The 24,948-nt window shown below is 35.4% G+C and overlaps 1 protein-coding gene across 1 annotated transcript; it reads left to right on the top strand.

Annotated features, from left to right (window-relative positions):
• The first annotated feature begins 2,851 nt into the window (after positions 1-2,851).
• Positions 2,852-3,361, top strand: LOC129926858 (DNA-directed RNA polymerase subunit beta'-like). The gene has a single exon (XM_056033324.1). It carries the CDS (start codon positions 2,852-2,854, stop codon positions 3,359-3,361), a length of 510 nt encoding a protein of 169 aa, XP_055889299.1.
• The last annotated feature ends 21,587 nt before the right edge of the window (positions 3,362-24,948 follow it).

Raw genomic sequence — 24,948 nt, 5'->3', positions numbered from 1 at the left:
CATGAATGAGTGGCGTCAAGTTGTACTAGGATATCATTGCAACTCATCTTATGCGTAATTCATTTTGTCGGAGAACATGTCCCGCAAACCTCATGCGTCGTTCTCTCACAATCTTACTAAGAGGTCGACTCCCAGTTCGGCATAGGATTTCCTTGATTTGATCCGATCTCTATAACTGACTCCTGAAATCTGTCTTAGCCATCTTTGTTGAGCTATATTTAGTGTTTTTCGATTTCGGTAGATGACTATTCACTGCAGTTTATTAATGGAGCCCTGCCACTGGTAAAAATGTGTAACCTCTCTTGAATACGCTCTTAGAATTAAGTGACTGTAGTTTGCTTTAGATTTTATATCGAAAAGAGAAGTTTTATCGTCAAAATCTTCTGTTGGGGGTTTTTCCACCTCAAAATGCTCTGTAAGGGGGATCTTAGACTCAAAACCATCTGGAGGTGTTTTAATTTAAACTTTAAAAAAAAAAGATATCTGTAGAAGAAGCTCAAAACCCCCGATTGGCTTGGCTACGCTCAAATAATTTTAGTGTGTAATTTGCTTTTTTTTTATATTGAAGATGTATTTTTAGCACCAAACCCCTCTGAATGGGGGTTTAAACTCAAAACCCCATTCGGCAACGCTCATAGCATTTTGAGTGCGTAATTTGCTTTTTTTCTTACACTGAAGATGGCGGGGGTTTAAACTCAAAACCCCTTTGACTACGCTCATAAATTTTAGAGTGAGTAATTTTCTTTTATTTATATTGAAGAGGTACTTTTTACCTTCAAACCCCACTGAAGTGGGGTTTAAACTCAAAACTGAGTCAAAACCCATTTAGCTACGCTCATAACATTTTGAGTGCGTAATTAGCTTTTTTTTATATTAAATTTTAGACGGGGGTTTTAAAATCAAAATCTTCCTTAACTGTGCTCTTGGAATTAGGGGATTTTCGTTTGCATTTTTTTTTTGTTTTGTTTTATAGAAGAGTGGGAGTTAACTGCAAAAACCCCAGGTAGGGGGTTTAAACTCAAAATCCCTGGTAGGGGGTTTTAAACTCAAAACCCCTAGTAGGGGTTTTTAAACTCGAACCGCTCTGGTAGGGGTTTTAAACTCGAACCCCCCTGGTAGGGGTTTTTAAACTCGAACCCCCCTGGTAGGGGTTTTTAAACTCGAACCCCCCTGGTAGGGGGTTTTAAACTCGAACCCCCCTGGTAGGGGGTTTTAAACTCGAACCCCCCTGGTAGGGGGTTTTAAACTCAAAACCCCTTTGGTTGTGCTAGGGCAAGTGATGGTTTAGTATTAAAATCTCACCTAAAATAAACAAAATCAAAGCAAAAAATCAGTCACTAAATTCAGAAAGGGGGGGGGGGGATTTCATTTCGGGGGGATTTCATTTCTTTTTATTTCCAAGTTATGGTTCAGTGTTTAAAGTATAATTGCTACTATTTTTTTAAACTTCTGTCCTGTGATTTTAATAATGGTGTTACTCTAATCTAATATTAGTTTGTTACAAATCTCACGGCTTTATTTTGCGTCTGTTTTAGTTCCTTTAAGTCTCTTTTGGGTTGAGGGGTCGCAAAGATAAGACTCATTTTCTAATATTGGCTTAATCAACATTAAATAACATTTTATTTGTATGTTCTTGTTTGATTTGTAAAAATGATTTGTTTGATTTTGAAATAATTTCTCTAATATGGGGATACTGTAACAATTTTTTATTACTAATAACATCTAGGCTTTACCCCGTGAATAAGGTAAATGGTCTTTAGCAGTCTAAATAGTGACTAAATAAATGACTGTATAGATGTCATATATATATGAATTCATGGATGACCATATCAATGACTGCATGGATCCCCATATACCATAAAGATAACTACATAGATTACCACATAGATGACTATATGGATAACTGTAAAGAGGATTTCTGAATGAACATCTATGAGTGATTTTATTGTTACTGTGACCTCATTCTACTTCTTTCGAGAAAAGGTCAGGTCAAAAGAAGTTCACAGAATAATCACGTGTTAATTATAATTAACCAATTAGAGAAAGAGGGCAGGAATAAAGTCGCAAACATCAGTTTTTAGAAGTTCATAGCTAAGAGAAATATTTAGAAGTTCATAGCTAAGAGAAATATTTAGAAGTTCATAGCTAAGAGAAATATTTAGAAGTTCATAGCTAAGAGAAATATTTAGAAGTTCATAGCTAAGAGAAATATTTAGAAGTTCATAGCTAAGAGAAATATTTAGAAGTTCATAGCTAAGAGAAATATTTAGAAGTTCATAGCTAAGAGAAATATTTAGAAGTTCATAGCTAAGAGAAATATTTAGAAGTTCATAGCTAAGAGAAATATTTAGAAGTTCATAGCTAAGAGAAATATTTAGAAGTTCATAGCTAAGAGAAATATTTAGAAGTTCATAGCTAAGAGAAATATTTTGAATAAATGTTTTTAAGATTATAGAAAAGACGATTTAAAAAGGTATAAATTAGTAGAAAGTTAGTTAGTTGGGGTCCTTAGGCTGTCGCGGTCCTAGAGTTGTTGCAGGTCTTTAAGTCGTAATAGGTCTTTGAGTACTTTAGATCTTTGAAGTCAAATATTAGTGAAAGTCAAGTTAAGAAGATAGGCTCAGCTGTTCAGTTGTAGCAATATATTAAAGTGCTATAAAGTTGTGAGTTTATGACTTCAGTAATTGTGTACAAATAGATATCAAGTAGTGCTGTATTATGAATGAACTGAATTCATGTTTTGAAGAAGTTCATTAAAAGAAAGAGAAAAAAGTCTAGAAGTTTCTTCAGTGAATTTTAGTTGCTTTAGTGCCGTTCTATATACACAAAAGCAAATAAACATTACATTGTAATGACAATCATAAACATAAAATCATCACAAATAGTCGCTAAAAACAGTAATCGTCACAATGACTTCTTGGATGATTATATTGATGACTACATGGATGACCACGCATATAACTACTTGGATGATTATATTGATGACTACATGGATGACCACGCATATAACTACTTGGATGATTATATTGATGACTACATGGATGACCACGCATATAACTACTTGGATGATTATATTGATGACTACATGGATGACCACGCATATAACTACTTGGATGATTATATTGATGACTACATGGATGACCACGCATATAACTACTTGGATGATTATATTGATGACTACATGGATGACCACGCATATAACTACTTGGATGATTATATTGATGACTACATGGATGACCACGCATATAACTACTTGGATGATTATATTGATGACTACATGGATGACCACGCATATAACTACTTGGATGACTATATAGTTGACGACACGGACGACTATATTAACGACTTTATACCTACATAATGACTATATATATATAGCTAGGAAGATGGATAGATTCAATACAACAAAGACTACATTAATTCGTCCATATAATGTCAGCAGCATTAATGTTTGATATTACGAGCTTGGCATGATAAAACAAAAATTGATAGGATAAAGATAAATAGCTAATGTTTGAATGAGTGTGTGTGTGTGCGGGGGGGGGGGCTAAATTTCAAACTGACGTATTACATATTCGAAACAAAAAGTTTGATGTGCAAAACCAGAAATAAATTTGTAAAATTAAAAAACAAACTAATGGACTGCATATTTCACTGGAAGTCAGAGAACAGAACGATTGTAAAACAAAGTGTAACTTTAAAACTTGGATTTCAATGCTAGTATCCAACAAGTCACTGTGTTGAAAAAAGAAACACCCAAGGTGTTTTCCTCACATGTTTAATGTTCTAATATAAGCCTAAATATCTGACCTACTTACCTTTTGGATTTGGCGTCCATCTTATTAACCACGCCTACAAGCCACGCCCACTGCCATGACTACTTTTGTCATGTTAATGTTTGTTGCGCAGTAAAACATTAACTAAAGGAGTAGATCTCCGAAACAAAAGAGAGAGACAGGAGGGAGGCTGGGAAATGACACACCCAGGGCCGGTTCAAGAGACTGACAATACTGGCCCATGCTTCATTTGTTTAGGACGTCATCAAAGTTAGACTTCCATTCCCTGTGATTTTTTTCCCCTAATGATTGGACAGCAACCACATTGATGACATTACATACGTAGATTCTAAACTGACGACTTGACTCTTATCTTGTATTTTGTGTCCACGCTGTGTCTAGATCTAGACACAACGAATAATGTGTCGCTTTTCCTTTATTGAGGTCTAGATATAGGTTTAATAGTAGTGCATCGCCTTTTTTTTATTGAGGTTGCCATCAGAAATATTAAATCAACTAATGTTTGAGATTGTCATCTCTCTTTATCACCGGAAGGCTTTCTTATTGCTGTGTTCTGTCCTACACTTCTTCAGTTTTTAACAACTTATCACTTTTCTGGAACTTCTTCACTTTTCTGGAACTTCTTCACTTTTCTGGAACTTCTTCACTTTTCTGGAAATTCTTCACTTTTCTGGAAATTCTTCACTTTTCTGGAACTTCTTCACTTTTCTGGAAATTCTTCACTTTTCTGGAAATTCTTCACTTTTCTGGAACTTCTTCACTTTTTTGGAACTTCTTCACTTTTCTGGAACTTCTTCACTTTTCAAGAACTTCTTCACTTTTCAAGAACTTCTTCACTTTTCTTGATCAAACGCTAAAAACAAATGACAGGAGGAAAAAAAGTGTGAGACATTGAAAAAGAAAGACACGAAGATCTAAACTGAAGCTGGTCAAACTAGTCATAATGTGAGTGTGTGCGTGTGCGTGTCTTTGTGTGTGATTTTATCGCTTGTTGTCTTTTCCCATTCTTTCAAAGTATGTTCAAACAGATGAACAGTTTACTTCAATTGAATAGCAGTGAGTTTAGTTTGAAATAAGGCTGGGTTAGGGTTATATATATTAATATATATATATATATTCTGTTTAAGATTTTTCAAAGGTGGAGACCCCGTTTAATGGTTAAGTATAGTCCGTGTAGTCTTGCGCTATGGTTAATACTGTCCTGTCAACAAAACAATTTATATGTTTTATTCCATGGGTGTATTTGTACTGTTTTACCAAGAGACTCCACTAATCTACTCTATTTTTGAAAGTTATCACTGACTCAATGATCAAGAGATCTCTTAAACCATCGTAATGATTCGCATGAAATTTCGTACTCAGGTTCCTTTTGCTTACTTGGAGCTTGCTAAGAACCGGTTTCGACAGATTCAAAACCTGACCACCGCAAATAGAGAAAAACCTCAAGCTTTCTATCAAACCTTTATATTTTGTTTTCAGTATTTCCCCCGCAGTTTAATGCACACAAATTCCGATTTTTTTAAAGCAATTATTTTCCTTGTCTTTAAATTTACTGTTTGTTTTTTAAATATGCCTTAGATCATTTCCGCTTCCTTTTTAACGGAGTCTAAATAAAAAGCAAACCAATCCTAACAGCATTAATAAAATAGATCTAGTCTTTTTCTTTTCTTTTTTCGAGACTGAGAAAGAGAGAGCAAGGAATGGTAAACTTAGTAATAGCATTAAAAAGATCAATCTAGAGTTATGGTTAAAGAAAAATATTAGGAAAAAAGTAGAAATGAATAACCGGAATGTGTACGAAGGACTTTTTTTTTTGTTGTTACTGGCTGGGGGGGGGGGGGGGGGCTGCGCGGATATTTAAATGTTCTACTAAAATTAACGGACCCGTGAATTAGTGCATCTGTTACAATAAAATTTCACGGCCCCCTTTCTCTCGGTATCTCGCTCTCTATATCTATCTCTTTTGTTCACTCTCTAAAACCCCCATTTTTTAATATTTTTTTTTTGTAACCTGCGCATCGAAATTTCTCCTACTTTTTGACTTGATTTGGAAAGACCTACTTCATAATGTGACCCCGACACATACACACACTCATTTTGGGTCCATTAATTCTAGTATCACTTTTACTTATCCACTTCACCCCCCACACACACACACACACATTCCGCCCAAAACAAAAAGTCAGTACTTTTACTCTCTATGACTTTTTTTTGGGGAGGGGGGGGGGACTTCTCAATTCAAACTCTATTATATTTCAGCCGTGACCCCCCAACACTCACACAAACAGATGCACACACAGTGACAAACACAGTCACACACACAAAAGACAACCGCTTTCACACTTTTCGGCCTTTTGTTATAACACAGACTTTTCACTTTATAAACTTTCTCCGTTTAATCGACTGACTTATTCAGCACGTTGCCGGCCTAAAGAAAAAAAAATTCATTTTCCCAGTATGCCTCTGAGTCTATTCTATAGCAAAATCAAAAGAGCAAAAAATTGTCACAGTGAATATAAGAGCCTATTTAAAGTGTGTGTGTGTTGTTTTCTTTGCGGTGAAGAGTTTAATCTAAATGAGGTACCTCTAAATCTATGATTGAAAAATAAAAATAAAAAACAACAACATGTAAAGAGTGGACTAAGTTGAGAATACTGAATACATTTTGGCAAATGGTTTTAGATTTTTGGTAAAAAAAAATATTCTTTTTTACAATTGTATTGCTAAGTTATGTCATACTAATTACTACATTATTTTTTATGCATATAAGTGGAAAATAATTTAAAACAACAATTAATAAGTAGTTGTTCATATTATCGCATGAACTGCAGTGCAATCTTGCAACTATAGAACACTCAACTAAAGGATTTTTTTTGTTTTTTTTTTACGGAAACTATTTATTTCGTGAGGCTTTGAATAAGAGATTGTCCCTTTACAAAACAATTAGATCAATTATATATTCATTATAAGACATCAGTTAGGCCAAGTTCACATCTAACTTCACATTCACTTTCACCTATCCCTTGGTCTGCTGGACCGTTGGGGCACCACACAGGATCTGTCAATCTTATTTCTCCATTCTTCTCTGTCATTTGCCTTTGATAGAATTTCATTCTGATATTCTTTCTGAAAATATTGAAACCTGCCTTTTTAGCTACCAGGGTGGACCACTTCTGGGGCCGATTTGAGTTTGTGTTTCTACACAAACTGTCTTTGTAACCTTGTTTAAATCTATTTTTGACTAGTATACAAATAGCGAAATAGCTAGCATTGAAAGAGATAGATCTTACACAATTTCATATTATATTGTAACGGAATGTGACCTAATTTACGTCTTGAGATAAGTCAGAGATTAGTATGTAGTTTGAAATGTTGATGATTACCACTAATACTATACAAGTTAAATTGTTTTTTTTTTAGTCTTTAGTGTTTGGCTCCAAGTCGACAGTTTGTCCAATTCAACATTGACATTTATCTTAAGAGGAAACCAGATGGTTGACATGTCATGGTGGTCGCGAGTTTGAGCCCTGCCACCTCCCATCGCTTGCTTCTAATCACAAACGTATCTAGGTCTGTGACATTGCATTTAGGAAAAAAAAATAGTGATCTATATAAAGAAGATAGCAAATTCAGTTTGAAAAAGTTTAAAAGTAAGCTCATAAACTGAGTCTGAATATTTTTATGCAGAAAAAAGAAAATTACGTCCTAAGCGTATCCATGAGTTATCTCATCTTCTTATCTTAAAAGTAACAGACGTTACTTCAAATGAAAATTACTCCCTAGACGTATCCATGAGTTATCTCATCTTCTTATCTTAAAAGTAACAGACGTTACTTCAAATGAAAATTACTCCCTAGACGTATCCATGAGTTATCTCATCTTCTTATCTTAAAAGTAACAGACGTTACTTCAAATGAAAATTACTCCCTAGACGTATCCATGAGTTATCTCATCTTCTTATCTTAAAAGTAACAGACGTTACTTCAAATGAAAATTACTCCCTAGACGTATCCATGAGTTATCTCATCTTCTTATCTTAAAAGTAACAGACGTTACTTCAAATGAAAATTACTCCCTAGACGTATCCATGAGTTATCTCATCTTCTTATCTTAAAAGTAACAGACGTTACTTCAAATGAAAATTACTCCCTAGACGTATCCATGAGTTGCTATTGCCGTACATGCTAATGAGAGACTGCGAAGTGATTGGTTTCTCTGATTTAGGTCAATCACTTTGATGGCTACAAGGAGCACTTGTGCCTTTGTCCTTGTCTTTCTATTTTATTACATTGTGTGATTGTATTTATACGTTATAGCGCAATACTTTATCTATTTTTGTTACTTTCATTTTTTAGTCTTCTGCCCTGAAGTGTCTCTACTGTCTTTTTTTTTTAAGGCTACCTCAGCTTTTTTAGCCTGTGACAACAGCTGTCGAGCAATTTACATCTTAGGGATTTCTTGGACTTTTGCCTCTTTTCTTTGCCTTTTTTGTGGGGCTATTGGCCTCTTTATTGGGCTTTTTAAAAATTATTAGTAATTATTTATTTCACTTTTATTTGTAAAAAGTTACCATTTTAAATAGTTACAATTTAGGATCAATTAATTATGATGGGATCAAACCTGGGAACGAACGTAAGTACGTTAAGGTTGTCAAGAGTATTTTATCCTTATAAGTTTCACCATAGATGCTATGACTACTTCAAGTACAAACGAAAAGAACAAATTACATTGCTAATACAACAGGAAGTCTAGACAATTACGAATGATTCAACAGTTTAATCCTCTACTCTCTACTCTGTGGACAAATGTCGATCATCCTGCTTCGTTTGACTTCTGTCTTATTTTCTTAAGTTTTCTTGAGCTGAGAGGGTCCATATATATTGGTCAGACCAAGGTTATATAGCATTTTAGTTTTATGCTATTGTTTGATACGATCTTGGAATTAGTAGCCTACTCTTTCAAAGGAATCTAAAAGATTGTCTACAAATTCATGAGATATTAAGTAGTCTCATTATGTATAGCGAGATATGACGATGCTGCATTCAATTAAATAACCACATTTTAGTTGTCTAAGGAAAACTGTTTGAATCAGTTGCTTCCAGTGTAAGAAAAAAAAATGAATTGCTTTATATTCAAACTATTTTAAATTACTTATGTTAATTTGTTACAATGTAAACTTTGATATATATATATATCCCATATTTAAAAAAAAAACTGCTTTGAAAAAAGGCACATCACAAAAGTTACATTTCATATCAATCTTTATTTTTATCTTCTATCCTAATTATAACGCCATATATAATTTAAAGTTCTCTCCCTTACAAGGTTTTAAATATTCCCTCTCTCCCCCAGCTGACTACTCATACATTTAGTTCTATCAGACGAGGGGAGGGGGGAAGACGAACCACGTTATAAAAAAAAAAATATAACTGTTTCTAGTATATTTACCAAAGTCAACAAAAACACGTCTATCCGTCATGAAGATTGGTCACTCCAACACGTCTGACATACCTAGAGAATGACCAGGTCAGACTAGGACACGTCCACAAGACTCGATAACTCCTCCTTGATGCAGAGAAAGGGGGAGAGGGAGAAAGTCTTGGAGAGCAGAGCGCCCCTCCCTCCTTAACACGTTTCACTTTCTATAAGGGCGCCGGGTCTCGGGGAGAATACGACTACTTGAGCAGGCGCTCTGAAAAGACGCTGCGGACAGCAGCAGTGAGAAAGGCGCCCCGTAAGAAACATCACATTCCTCCCTCGAATCGCCGTAATCCTCCCCACTTGGCAGTTACCCACGTCATAGTTCTCCTCCTTCTTTTGACATAGAGTGGAGGGAGGGAACCCAGATGTGTTGGGAGGGGGGTGGAAGAGTATTCTGTAAGCTAATTAAAGGTGGATTGGACATGTAGCTTTAAAGAAAAACACAACTATTTCGTATGTTCCTTTAGAATTGAAGGCTATTACATCTTTAGTGCAGACCTCCCGCAGGAAGACGGGGAAAGGTTTGAACAAGGGACCATTGAGACGACAGTTAAAGCGAATACCACACGACCATAATGATTGTTTAGCGTTCAAATGAATTTACTTTTAGCGAAGTTGCCCTATTGCAGAATGTTTAATTTCTAATAAATACCGTGTAGATGATCTTTATTGTGTAACAAAACTGCTCAACTTGAAATGAATTGCAGATGAACTAAACTTTCTCTTTTCTCGCTCACACTGAAATCTCAAATAATTGGTGAAGCCATATTTTTTTTTTTTTTACCAATCCTATTAACTAATAGCATAAAAAAGATAGATCTAGATCAGGAGTGGGCAACCTTTTCTGCCGAGGGCCGCATTTAAAAAATTAGGGTACTGGGAGGGCCGCATACATATTGTTATAACCCTATTCGCGACGCAAAAGGGTTAACTGTGTGTGATCAGCTGACATACGTGACACAGGCCAGTAATACAGTTTAGCGTGCTATATTGAAAGGCAAGGGACAGTACTGGCATGAACTTTGCACGTGAATAGCGTCCGTGTTATGGTCATCTGATCATAAGCTTGAGCAGACCAGAGACACAGTGTGTAAGAAAGCGGCAGTTCAAGACCGGGACTGTTAGTCAGCTATGAAGTCGGTCCTGGTGCAGTCCTCCAGTGAAACGTACGAGTCCAGGAAGAGACAGTAGAGTTTATGAGTTTAGTGAAGTGATATACAGTCTAACGTTGTAGTAGTTGATTGTGTTGTCAATTGTGACATATTGGCTGTTTTATTTGTCCATTTTTAAAGTACCAGATAATTTGGAGCCTTGTTGTCAAGTTCTTGATGTGTTGTGTTTAGCAGTGTTTACAGAAGGCCTGATTAGGAGAGAGAATCGTAACAATATATACTCAATATATATATATATATATAATTAAGATGCACATACATTTCATGTGCAAACAATAAGTCACCATGCTTACGATGTCTGTCTTCAACTCTTCATCAGAAATATTAGTAACAAAGTCACAGTAAATGTCCTTCAAGGAACCTAACAATTTTTTTAAAATGAGATTGCATCTTCTTCTAATGCTAGGCCAGAGGATACTCAGGGCCGGTCCTAGGCCACTGCAACCTATGCGGTCGCAGTGGGCCCCGCGCTTTCATAGGCCCCGCGCTAATTCTAGCTGTAATTATTAAATTGCAAAATATATTAGATAAACTCCTGAATTTATTAAAATCTCCTGAAAACTCATAAAATCTCATGAAAATATACAAAATTGTCATTTGTGGGTGCCGTCCTAGGCGCTATAAAAGAAAAAAGGCATTGTCAGCTTTCATGTAATAAAATGCAATAATCGAGCGAATTTTCACCTTAATCGGAAGTTCCTATATTATTTTTTTTTACTTTTATAGTCACTGGCATATAAATATGCCTTAGATTGCAAGGTTCCTAAAGTACAGTTAATTTGATTGCAGTTTTGTACTTAGTAAAGAATGAATAAAATTCAAAGTCGAAGTTATTTTCTAAAACAAAATCTAAATTTTATTACCACCCAGACAAGGCCCCGCGCAATCAGTTTCGCATAGGGCCCCGCAATCGCTAGGACCGGCCCTGAGGATACTACTGTGTTACCGAACATCGGAATGTTTTGTTTCCAAATCTTAAAGTACTTTTCGGATCTGCCAGTCAGGGCCGCCCTTAGATAATTGGAAGCCCTAGGCGAAGTGAATTTGGTGGTCCCAAATAAAATAGAAAAATATAAATAAACAGCAAAAAACTAAAATTATGTAGCATATTAAAAAAACGTGTGTACTTCAACAATTACAGTGAGGACAAGTGTTGCTATTCCTTCTCTAAAATAATAAAATAGATATCATGTGCGGGGCTCTTAACAATTGTAAACATTAAATAGATACATAGTATATCTTTTAAATGATTATAGATTTTACGTTACTGCTGTAATTAACTTGTATTCAATGCAGATTTGTGTAAACTTTTCTGTAATGTGTTTATGGTAGGGATATTGCTCTTTATTTTATTACAAAGCATGTTTTTCACAGTCAAAGCACGGTCTCCATAAGTTGTTACCCTTGCCATCTTGTACAAGCCAACCCAACACTTTCAACACAGGTCTTCATAGCATTGAGTAAATACTGGCCTGAGCTTGTGTCTATGACTTAATTTTCCGAAATATTTCCATTTAGAATAATCTTCGTTTACTTTGAACATTTTAGAATGACGTTTAGAGACAATGTTTCTTTAGCTTCTTCAACATAAGTGATAAGAATCAAAAGTTTCAATAATTTCTATAGATATTTACAATTATTTATTTTTAATATATTTGCATTTGTATATGTGTTCAGTGATTTCTTTAGGTGTCGCGGGCCGCATAAAACACTTTGGCGGGCCGCATGTGGCCCGCTTTCCGTAATTTGCCCACCCCTGATCTAGATCTATTGTCACTTCGCTACATACAAAAGGGATACAAAAAAAAAGGACACAATAAAACTCACTTGATAGTTCTTTCTGTTTAGTGAACACAATACCAAAATAAATGTAGAGTGGGGAGCAGGAAGGTAGCATTCAATAGGGGACCTCAATGTGCTAAATAGTTGATAAGTCAGAGGAAGCTTTAAAAAGTTAAAAGTTGTCTTTGTAATACATATGGCCCAAAAAGTGTGCAAGCAGTTGTGTATGTGTGTCACTGTGTGTGTCCCTGTGTGTGTCGCTGTGTGTATGTCACTGTGTGTGTCACTGTGTGTGTCGCTGTGTGTATGTCACTGTGTGTGTCACTGTGTGTGCGTGTGAAGGAGTCCCGTTTGAAATATATTATAACTGGCCAACTTAATTTCTCCTCCCACTTCCGAAATTCTTTGTTTCGAGCTTTGAATTATAGTTTTGTAAAAAAAAAACAAAGTTACAAACATGTCTAGTGAACAAAATGTATCCCTTACAAATGAGCTTTTTTAAAAATATTATTTTTCGAATATTTTTTTTTCTCAAAGTCTTAATCTAAATATGTGGTGTATTTTATCTTTTTAAAGCATTGATTCCCAAAGTGGTCTATATAGACCCCCAGGGGTCTATGAAGACTTTCAAGGGGTCTACGAAAGTGAAAAAACAAATTGGGGGTCTATGAGATGTCCAAGGGGGTCTATGATAATAGATTTCATATAAGCAGGTCGTGACTTTAATTTTTACATCCTGTCAAAGACTCATTTTCATGCTAATTGTACCCAAGTCCTGGACAATATCATAATGACACATACAACGATAAAATAAGATTCAGAATGCCACTTTACCGACATATAAACATCTTTAATTCCATTATTTTCACTCTCATACAGCAAAAATAGTTAGAGTCTCTACACTTAGAATATATCTCTAAAAAACCAACCGTCCTGCACTAGGCACAAAAAACACACCCCTTATCATGAGTTACATTATGTTTTTCAAAACATCTCACCAAATAAAAACAACCCAAAACAACAACAGTTTTGAAACCAACAACCTGGATTGCCCCCCTTCTCCTCTACAGTAAACAGGAGACCCAGGCTGACCAGAACTCAGTCCTGACATTTCTCCCCCCTCTAATTTTTGTCTGTTTCTGGGTTCGTTTAAAACAGACAAACTTCCGATAAAGAGATTTTCCAAACTTACATATATCAACATGCAAATAAAAGTAATCTTGGTACTAAAACATAGCCTACAGTTTGTAAAAAAAAAAACCCACAAAAAAAAAAGATGTATCCACATGAAATGTCAATTCTATACACAACCTGCTAGGCAATAATAATTATATGTAAACAAAAAAAATAGTCAGTGAACAAGCATATTTTCCGAAATGTAAATGTTATATACAACATACTAAGCAATTATAATTATATTTATATATATATATATATATACATATCAACATGTAAACAAAAAATATTGTGCAAACATATATTCTACCTTTTGTAGAAGGCGGTTAATTACATATCCCCAATCCTAGCAAACAAATAACTTTGAAATGAATAAATATTAAATGTCAGTTATCTGTAATCAATGTCATGTTGGTCTATTCTGTTAGTCTAGATAGAAAGTCAGCAATTACATTTAGTTTGCCCTTTAGATGTTCTACATTAAAGTTAAATGATTGTAATAATAGAGCCCAACGACAAATTCTATTATTCCCATATGTTGCGCTCTTCAAAAAGGCCAGTGGTCTATGGTCACACTGAATTGTGAATTTAGCGCCATATAAATATCTGGACAAGCGTTGCACCCCCCAAACAATGGCAAGGCATTCTCTCTCTATTACAGAATACCGTTGTTCTCTGGGCAACAGTTTTCTGCTCAAGAACTTAACAGGATGGAATATTCCTTTTACTTCCTGCAAAAGGCAACATGATATGGCTATGTCCGACGCGTCTGTTTGCACAATAAATGGTCTATTAACGTCTGGTAATTTCAGTATAGGATCCCGTGTCATGCACATTTGAATTTTTCTTAATGCCCGGTCACATTCTGGAGTCCAATTGACCCTCGTCGGTGTCCCTTTTTTTAACAATCCAGTAATTGGAAATACTATTTCCGCGAATGCTGGAATAAATCTGCTATAAAAATTAGCAATACCTAGCAAACATCGAACCTCTTTTTTCGTTTTTGGTGCTTTTATATTTAATACCTTGTCTCTGTTATTGGGTTCTGGGTATATGTTTCCTTCACCTACAATATTACCCAAGAAAGTTATTTTAGGATACGCGATTTCAAGTTTGCTTGGCTTGATAGTAAACCCATATTCTTTTAGCCTGGACAACACTTTCTCTAGTGCTATTAAGTGTGATGACCAGTCATGCCCGAATACACAAATGTCATCAAAATAAAACACAACATTTTCCAGTCCTTTAAGAATGGTCCTAATAGTCCGATTAAAAAAACTAGGAGAATTAATCAGACCAAACGGTAGATATTTAAATTGAAAGTGACCACTTGGTACCCTGAATGCAGTGTACTTCCTACTATTCTCTTCTATTGGTATTTGCCAGAAGCCTTTTGTTAGATCTATCTTTGTAAAAAATTTGGCACTATTAAGTTGTAGGAAAAGATCTTCTTGGTCTGGAATAGCCTCCGCGTCAAATTTGGTAACCGCGTTTAATTTCCGAAAATCTATGCAAGTACGTACTGTTGAATCTTTTTTCTTAACCAAAACGACAGGAAATGCATAGGGCGATTGAGACTCTTCAATAATGTCCATTTGAATCATGTTCTCTATCTCCTTGTCTAAGACATCTCTCATATGAATAGGAACTGCGTATGGCCTCAGTGTAATAGGCTTTTCTGTTGTGAGCTCAATGTTGAATGATTTAACCTTCGCTTTACCCGGTATATCAGTAATTATATCTTTATACTTCTCAACTAGCGTCTGAATCTGTTCTCTTTGGGATTCGGTTAATTCAGTATTGATACTAATATGTTCCCTGGAATTTGTACTCTCAAGAGTAGGTAACTCAGTAACTTCATCCTCTTGGTTATCATCTTCCTGGTCGGTTACAAGGGACGCTATGCACGCATGTAATAATTCTTCCCCTTGACCCCCATACAATACATGAGACGCACTTCCCGAGAGTTGTAGATCACTATTTTCCTTACCCGTACATTCCGTGTTGTTTTTTTCATGATATTTTACTAATCTGTTAACATGAAGGATTTTTACTCGATTGCCTTTCTTTATTTTTACATTAAACTTGTTAATTCTTTTTTCTACTTTATAAGGCCCCTCCCAGTGCAAGGCTAACTTATTCTGTCTCTGTGGTTTCAGTAAAAGCACAGAATCACCTGTTTGAATATCTTTTTCTTTGCTATTTCTATCATAATACCTTTTATAATTTTCCTTACGTTTTGAGCTATTATTCTGAGCTATTTGACAAGCCACAGCCAGCCTACTTTTTAGGTCTAATAAATAGTCAAACACATTCTTTATTTCTGGTTCTACCTGTTGATTAGTAAAAAGATCTTTTAGAATTGACATAGGCCCCCTGACTTTCCTTCCATACAACATTTCATAAGGGGAAATGTTAGTAGACTCATTTGGTACCTCTCTGTACGCAAACAGAAGTGCGTTTATAGCTCTATCCCAATTCTTAGGTTCTGCTTCGGCCGTCTTTCTCAGCATGCACTTCAAAGTCCCGTTAAAGCGTTCTACGCCCCCATTTGACATGGCGTGAAATGGTGTTGATTTAACAATCTTTATTTTAAAAAACTGACATATTTCTTTGTATAATTCGGATTTGAATTGAGATCCATTGTCAGAGAGTATCTGTTCCGGGAATCCTATTCTAGTAAAAATAGCACTTAGAGCTTCTATTACTACTGGTGTTGTTGTATTAGGTAGTGGTACAGCTTCCGGCCATCTTGTTGCCAAATCAACCAACGTTAAAATGAATCTATTCTTCCGATCTGTCATTTGGAGTGGTCCGATGATATCAATAGCAACTTTAGCAAATGGAGTGGAAATAATATTCATGCGCCCTAGTTCTACCTTTCCAGCTTTTCCTGGGTGTCTACCTCTTTGACAAAGGTCACAACATTTAATGTATGTTTTTATATCTTTATCTACCCCCGGCCAAAAGAAATGCGAATATACCCGATATCTGGTTCTATTTATAGACATATGTCCAGCTAAAGGTGTAGAGTGTGCTATTTCTAATATTAGTTCACGTCTATTCGTAGGGATTACAAGTTGTCGTTCTATTACCCCAGGGGTATCTTTTCTCTCAAATTCTTTGTAAAGTAGACCTTCTTCCACTATAAATGATACCAATCCCTTTTTCTTATCTTCGACCGTTCCTGCTTTCGCCTTTTCCCATAATCTAACTAACGAACTATCATTTCTTTGATCCTCTCTAAAATCACTGTCCAATTCCATCCACTTACTTAGACCAATCCTGTCATTATCTTCCGATTTGACCCTATTGTCTTCTGCTTTCGCCATGGCCCTAGTAACAGCATTCCCATATAAAAATGCTTTAGCCTGATCAACATTTCCAATAATAATATCTGCTATTGGGTCCTTGAACATGGCCGCTACAAAGACTCCTTTTAGAAATGGAGTATCAATGTCTATCCAAGCAAGTGGATACTGAAAAGTTTGTCCATCTATTAATTTTAAAGTGAAAAACCCATCTATCTTCTGACTTTCTTCTATCAAACTTTCTCGGACCCCAATTATGCTCGCCCCTGTATCTCGTAGGACAGATACCCTTCGATCTCCTAAAAATCCCTCAACTATTTTCAATCCACCAACTGATTTATCTTTATAATCTAGAAAATTATATGTATCAGTGTGACATGCAAATAATCCCACGTGTTGCCCCCTTTCTGGTAATACTCTTAGTCATTGCTGTGTTGGCCCTCTATTCTCATTTATCTTTACCCGACACCATCGAGCAATGTGTCCGCCCTTTCCACATCTATAGCATATCACTTGTGTACCCTCTGTGTTTATATTATTCGGGCGACGACTGTTAGATTGACCAGTGGCACCAAAAGCTACATATGGGATATCGTTACTAGTTACTTTGTTACTTCCCTTTACAATATGTGTGGAGCCTTTCGTGGCATCTCTAAATTGATCAATACAGTCTAAGACCTCTTGGGCTGAAGTAGGCTTTCGTAGCAAAATATCTTTCAGGGCCTCAGAAGATAGCACACTGTAAAGTCTGTCTCTCATTATAAGGTCAATTATACCGTCTACTGTCATTGGGGTTTGTGATGTTTTAAGCCAGTTGTCAAATGTCCTTTTCAAATGGACATAAAAATCTTTCATATCGTCCGTCTTTGGGGAAAGTTCATGCCACAGTGTTCGACAGGCTTCTTCTGTGAGTTGGGCTTGTTTTAGGAGCTCCCCCTTAACAAAATCATAGTCAGTGTTATGTATCAGTTTTGTTTGTATCATAAACAATTTTAGTTTTTCATTTAACTTGTGAGTGAGGACAAGTGGCCATCTTGTCTTGGGTATGTCGTTAGCAGTAGCAGTCGTTTCGAACAGTTCTAAGTAGAATAACAAGTCCTCGTTGTCTGTCATGCATTTTAGGTTTTTGTCTAACTGTTTATTCTGTTGTGGGTTGTCGTTAACTGTCATGTCTTTCTTATCCATTTCATGTTGTCTTGCTAGTTGTTTGTCCTCCATCTCTCTTATATGTCTTCTCTCCTCCGCTTCCCTTGTCAGTCTATCTGAGTCAATTTTCTGTTGGGCCTCTATAAATTTCTTTAACGTTTTGCCCTTAAACCCCAACATCTGAGCCTGGGCTACTATCTCCTCAAATGGACGAGGTATAAACTCTGACATTTTCCTAGAGCAGTGTCCTTTATTACAATATTACCTCACAAAATGATATACATACAAAAAAAATTAAAGCAAAATTAAAATAATACTAATACCTCTGTTCCTACTTATGTTGTTCAACTGGTACTCCAACAGGTTAAAGACAATTGTCCAAGGTTATCCAATAATGTGATTTCTCTTAGTCTATTTCAGGTAGATAATCCAACAGGTAATCCCAACATGGCTTTATACCTACGCGCGGTATCGGTACTTGGAATGTATCACAAAAGTTAAATTCATATAAGTATTATATCCAGCAGTAGCTTCTTCAGTATAATCCAAATAGAATGTACCACAAAAGTTAAATTCATATAAGTATGAGATCCAGCAGCAGCTTCTTCAGTATAATCTAAGGAATGAGCGTATTGGTAATCCAATTATAAGGAACGAAATTGGCCATGCATATACACTTATGTTTAGACGTACGAAGGGGTGCTACTATTACTTGCTAATAGTGAACACATTCGGCATGTTAAATCATTATTATTAGATAGTAACAGCCTAAAATACAGACGACGAGTTTCCGCTCCTTATGGACTTGAACTCTTTCATTAGTACACACTTGGAGATATGCTCTGTCTGGGTGCAGCAGATACTTCAGGTTACTGTACTCAGATATGCGCTGTCTGGGTGCAGCAGATACTTCAGGTTACTGTACTCAGAGATATGCGCTGTCTGAGTGCAGCAGATACTTCAGGTTACTGTACTCAAGAGATATGCGTTGTCTGGGTGCAGCAGATACTTCAGGTTACTGTACTCAGAGATATGCGTTGTCTGGGTGCAGCAGATACTTCAGGTTACTGTACTCAGAGATATGCGTTGTCTGGGTGCAGCAGATACTTCAGGTTACTGTACTCAGAGATATGCGTTGTCTGGGTGCAGCAGATACTTCAGGTTACTGTACTCAGAGATATGCGTTGTCTGGGTGCAGCAGATACTTCAGGTTACTGTACTCAGAGATATGCGTTGTCTGGGTGCAGCAGATACTTCAGGTTACTGTACTCAGAGATATGCGTTGTCTGGGTGCAGCAGATACTTCAGGTTACTGTACTCAGAGATATGCGTTGTCTGGGTGCAGCAGATACTTCAGGTTACTGTACTCAGAGATATGCGTTGTCTGGGTGCAGTAGATACTTCAGGTTGCAGTACTCAGAGATATGCGTTGTCTGGGTGCAGTAGATACTTCAGGTTGCAGTACTCAGAGATATATGCTGTCTGGATACAGCAGATACTTCACTGGAGATTGATGCATCCATCGCATGTAGTTGTTTTGGACAGGCCCCCAAAATGTCAAAGACTCATTTTCATGCTAATTGTACCCAAGTCCTGGACAATATCATAATGACACATACAACGATAAAATAAGATTCAGAATGCCACTTTACCGACATATAAACATCTTTAATTCCATTATTTTCACTCTCATACAGCAAAAATAGTTAGAGTCTCTACACTTAGAATATATCTCTAAAAAACCAACCGTCCTGCACTAGGCACAAAAAACACACCCCTTATCATGAGTTACATTATGTTTTTCAAAACATCTCACCAAATAAAAACAACCCAAAACAACAACAGTTTTGAAACCAACAACCTGGATTGCCCCCCTTCTCCTCTACAGTAAACAGGAGACCCAGGCTGACCAGAACTCAGTCCTGACACATCCCATTAATGTAATTCTTCACACTAGATATAATTTGTAACTTAGTTAATCATTTAAATATTTATCCTGCTATTCAAACGAAAAATTGTTGTATTTAATTTCAATACTTATTAAAATAACTTAAATTTTTCTTCATGTAAATAATGTTTAACAAAAAAGAAATGTAGACTGTCTAGCGTTGATTATATAAAATTGTTCATTCTTTCAAAGTCAACCAAGCGGTTACCGATTGCCTTTTTTATGACGATATGAAACTAATTATGCTTGAGGATCATCTGCGACAATATCACCCTGATAAAAAGATATAGATTTGAAAAACTTTTGAACATTCAAAGATAAAGTTCAGAATAGACCCACAAAATCTCTATTCAACATCATGTAGAGAAGATGGTGGTTTATGAGTCTTACAATATCTGTTCACTTATAGCAAAATAAGGGTGTGGTGGTAGTGGTTAAGCGCTTGGCTTCCGTAATTGGGGTCCTGGGTTCGAATCTCTGTGAATTTTGAATTTTGGGATTTTTAGGGCTCCCATGAGTCCACCCAACTCTAATGGGTACCGGAATTATGTTAGTAAAAGTAGAGACGGTTGGTCGTTGTTCTGCCCTGCTTGTTAACCGTTGGCCAAAGAAACATCATCACAATGTCTGAAAGAGGAAATTTACTTATTTATGGCAAAATGCGGAAAACACCATAGGTAAAACATTGATTTTTACCAGCCGTTGTAGTTTTAAAACCTGTTTTACACAAACCCACATATGATATTAAAATAATTTCTTTAAGCAACAATACAGTTCAAAGTTGCTTCGGTGGCATAAGTTATAAAATTAAAAGCTTCATATGTAATTCTTTGCAAACGACATATATAAGTTTGGGCTCAGCAGCGTCACAGGTTCTGACAGGATGTAGAGGTGTGTGCTGTAAACTGCATTATGGTCGCCGGCTCCTTATTTTTCCTCAGGTTAACCCACAAAACCTTTCCCATGTTTGAGTTGCAAGACAGGAGAGTTTTGAATTCAGTTTTACTTCCGCTAGGTGGGTAGCCAGCCAAGACTAATAAGCCCTTCATGCTCGAATCTTACTGGTTTAGGCGACAGTCACTCGCCTTCACATCTTCGCGCGGACTATATATTTGAGCAACTCGTGAAACGTCAACAAATACACGAGAAACTGCTCTTTGCGAAAACTCTTACAATGATACTTAAGGCCACTGTGTTTGGATATTCCAGCAATACATATTGCTAATTTAATTGGTTTTGAATTTTATCAAAAAAAAAGAGAGATCTAAAATCTCTAATATGTAGCTTTAAATTACTTTTCACTTTTCAACTCTCTACAGATAGAAATTAGGAGGCGTTTTGGCTGAGCGGTAAAGTGCTTGGCTTCTGAACCGGGGGTCCCGAGTTTGAATCCTGTTGAAGACTTGGATTTTTAATTTCGGGATCTTTTCGGCGCCTCTGAAGTCACCCAGCTCTAATGGGTACCTGACATTAGTTGGGGAAAGTAAAGGCTGTTGGTCGTTGTGCTGGCCACATGACATCCTCGATAATCGTAGGCCACAGAAACAGATAACCTTTACATCATCTGCTCTATAGACCACAAGGTCTGAGGGGAACTTTACTTTTTGTACAGATAGAAATTAGTTTTAAAAATGTTGAATTTGCAAAAAAATTGCAAGTTAAGCAGGGGGTCTACCGTAAAACCATAAAATATGGCAAGGGATCTACCAGACAAAAAAGTTTGGAAACCACTGTTTTAAAGGAACCAATCGGTTGTATTTGCAATGTAGTAAGGGCCTGTAAATTTATATTAGAATATTTTTCAAGTAAAACATTATTCAAAAGGTCCTTTGTAATAGGATGAATAATGAGTTGTAGACGTCAGGAGAATGCGTTTCTGCAGTGAAGAATACAAGAAAACGCTTTTGGCGATCAGATCTGATGTAACAGTGGTTTAATGGGTGCAGGTTTTCTTTAAGAATCGTGTGTGTTTTGAAATGGCATCTTTTATAAAAAAAAGCCCTTCAAGAGATGGTAGCTGTGTTCGAGTGATATACTATGCTTTTTTGATTAGTCTATTTGGTCTATGTCTTTGTGCCAGTGAAGTTGAGTGAAGTATTACCATAAGAATATTATGAGTTTAGCTCACTAAATACAATTATATTGTCAATGAGAATACAGTTTCTAGACAGCAAGATGTAATACAATTACATTGTCATTGAGAATAGAGTTTCAAGACAGCAAGATGTAATACAATTATATTGTCATTGAGAATACAGTTTCAAGACAGCAAGATGTAATACAATTACATTGTCATTGAGAATACAGTTTCTAGACAGCAAGATGTAATACAATTACATTGTCATTGAGAATAGAGTTTCAAGACAGCAAGATGTAATACAATTATATTGTCATTGAGAATACAGTTTCAAGACAGCAAGATGTAATACAATTACATTGTCATTGAGAATACAGTTTCTAGACAGCAAGATGTAATACAATTATATTGTCATTGAGAATACAGTTTCAAGACAGCAAGATGTAATACAATTACATTGTCATTGAGAATACAGTTTCTAGACAGCAAGATGTAATACAATTACATTGTCATTGAGAATAGAGTTTCAAGACAGCAAGATGTAATACAATTATATTGTCATTGAGAATACAGTTTCAAGACAGCAAGATGTAATACAATTACATTGTCATTGAGAATACAGTTTCTAGACAGCAAGATGTAATACAATTACATTGTCATTGAGAATACAGTTTCAAGACAGCAAGATGTAATACAGTTATATTGTCATTGAGAATAGAGTTTCAAGACATCAAGATGTAATACAGTTACATTGTCATTGAGAATACAGTTTCAAGACATCAAGATGTAATACAGTTACATTGTCATTGAGAATAGAGTTTCAAGACATCAAGATGTAATACAATTATATTGTCATTGAGAATACAGTTTCAAGACAGCAAGATGTAATACAGTTACATTGTCATTGAGAATACAGTTTCAAGACAGCAAGATGTAATACAGTTACATTGTCATTGAGAATACAGTTTCAAGACAGCAAGATGTAATACAATTATATTGTCATTAAGAATACAGTTTCAAGACATCAAGATGTAATACAATTACATTGTCATTGAGAATAAAGTTTCAAGACATCAAGATGTAATACAATTATATTGTCATTGAGAATACAGTTTCAAGACATCAAGATGTAATACAATTACATTGTCATTGAGAATAGAGTTTCAAGACAGCAAGATGTAATACAGTTATATTGTCATTGAGAATACAGTTTCAAGACATCAAGATGTAATACAGTTACATTATCATTGAGAATACAGTTTCAAGACAACAAGATGTAATACAGTTACATTGTCATTGAGAATAGAGTTTCAAGACATCAAGATGTAATACAGTTACATTGTCATTGAGAATACAGTTTCAAGACAGCAAGATGTAATACAGTTACATTGTCATTGAGAATACAGTTTCAAGACAGCAAGATGTAATACAGTTATATTGTCAATGAGAATACAGTTTCAAGACATCAAGATGTAATACAATTATATTGTCATTGAGAATACAGTTTCAAGACATCAAGATGTAATACAATTACATTGTCATTGAGAATAGAGTTTCAAGACAGCAAGATGTAATACAGTTATATTGTCATTGAGAATACAGTTTCAAGACAGCAAGATGTAATACAATTACATTGTCATTGAGAATACAGTTACAAGACAGCAAGATGTAATACAATTATATTGTCATTAAGAATACAGTTTCAAGACATCAAGATGTAATACAATTATATTGTCATTGAGAATACAGTTTCAAGACATCAAGATGTAATACAATTACATTGTCATTGAGAATAGAGTTTCAAGACAGCAAGATGTAATACAGTTACATTGTCATTGAGAATACAGTTTCAAGACAGCAAGATGTAATACAATTACATTGTCATTGAGAATACAGTTACAAGACATCTAGATGTAATACAATTATATTGTCATTAAGAATATAGTTTCATGACATCAAGATGTAATACAATTACATTGTCATTGAGAATACAGTTTCAAGACATCAAGATGTAATACAATTACATTGTCATTGAGAATACAGTTTCAAGACATCAAGATGTAATACAGTTACATTGTCATTGAGAATACAGTTTCAAGACATCAAGATGTAATACAGTTACATTGTCATTGAGAATACAGTTTCAAGACATCTAGATGTAATACAGTTACATTGTCATTGAGAATACAGTTTCAAGACAGCAAGATGTAATACAGTTACATTATCATTGAGAATACAGTTTCAAGACATCAAGATGTAATACAATTATATTGTCATTGAGAATACAGTTTCAAGACAGCAAGATGTAATACAGTTACATTGTCATTGAGAATACAGTTTCAAGACAGCAAGATGTATTACAGTTATATTGTCATTGAGAATACAGTTTCAAGACATCAAGATGTAATACAATTATATTGTCATTGAGAATAGAGTTTCAAGACAGCAAGATGTAATACAGTTACATTGTCATTGAGAATTGAGTTTCAAGACATCAAGATGTAATACAATTATATTGTTATTGAGAATACAGTTTCAAGACATCAAGATGTAATACAATTATATTGTCATTGAGAATACAGTTTCAAGACATCAAGATGTAATACAGTTATATTGTCATTGAGAATACAGTTTCAAGACATCAAGATGTAATACAGTTATATTGTCATTGAGAATAGAGTTTCTAGACAGCAAGATGTAATACTTCACGACTAGAACGTTCAGCCAATTAGAATTCACTTGGTGGAGCCCATGGTGGAGCCCATGTTGGAGCCCATGGTGGAGCCCATGGTGGAGCTAGTCAAGTCTAAACATGGACTGTATCTTGCCTCCTAAAACCAACCCCATCTTATAGATTACAGAACAAAAAAAAGATCATTACGTCCTAAGCCTTAGAGTTCCAACACTGACGTAGATTGTTATTTAACCATTACTCAAAGTTGTAAAATTGTTTATAATTGGAAAAAAAAAATAACTGAACTATTTCATCCTGGAAACTATTTCTTCAGAAAAACTTCAATAAAATAATGCAAATTGAACAAGACAAAGAAAATAAAAA

This window comes from Biomphalaria glabrata, chromosome 6 (genome assembly GCF_947242115.1).
Source record: "Biomphalaria glabrata chromosome 6, xgBioGlab47.1, whole genome shotgun sequence".
Lineage (NCBI taxonomy): Eukaryota > Metazoa > Mollusca > Gastropoda > Planorbidae > Biomphalaria > Biomphalaria glabrata.
The sequence above is the reverse complement of the archived record's forward strand: the minus strand, read 5'-3'. Positions and strand labels throughout refer to the sequence as shown.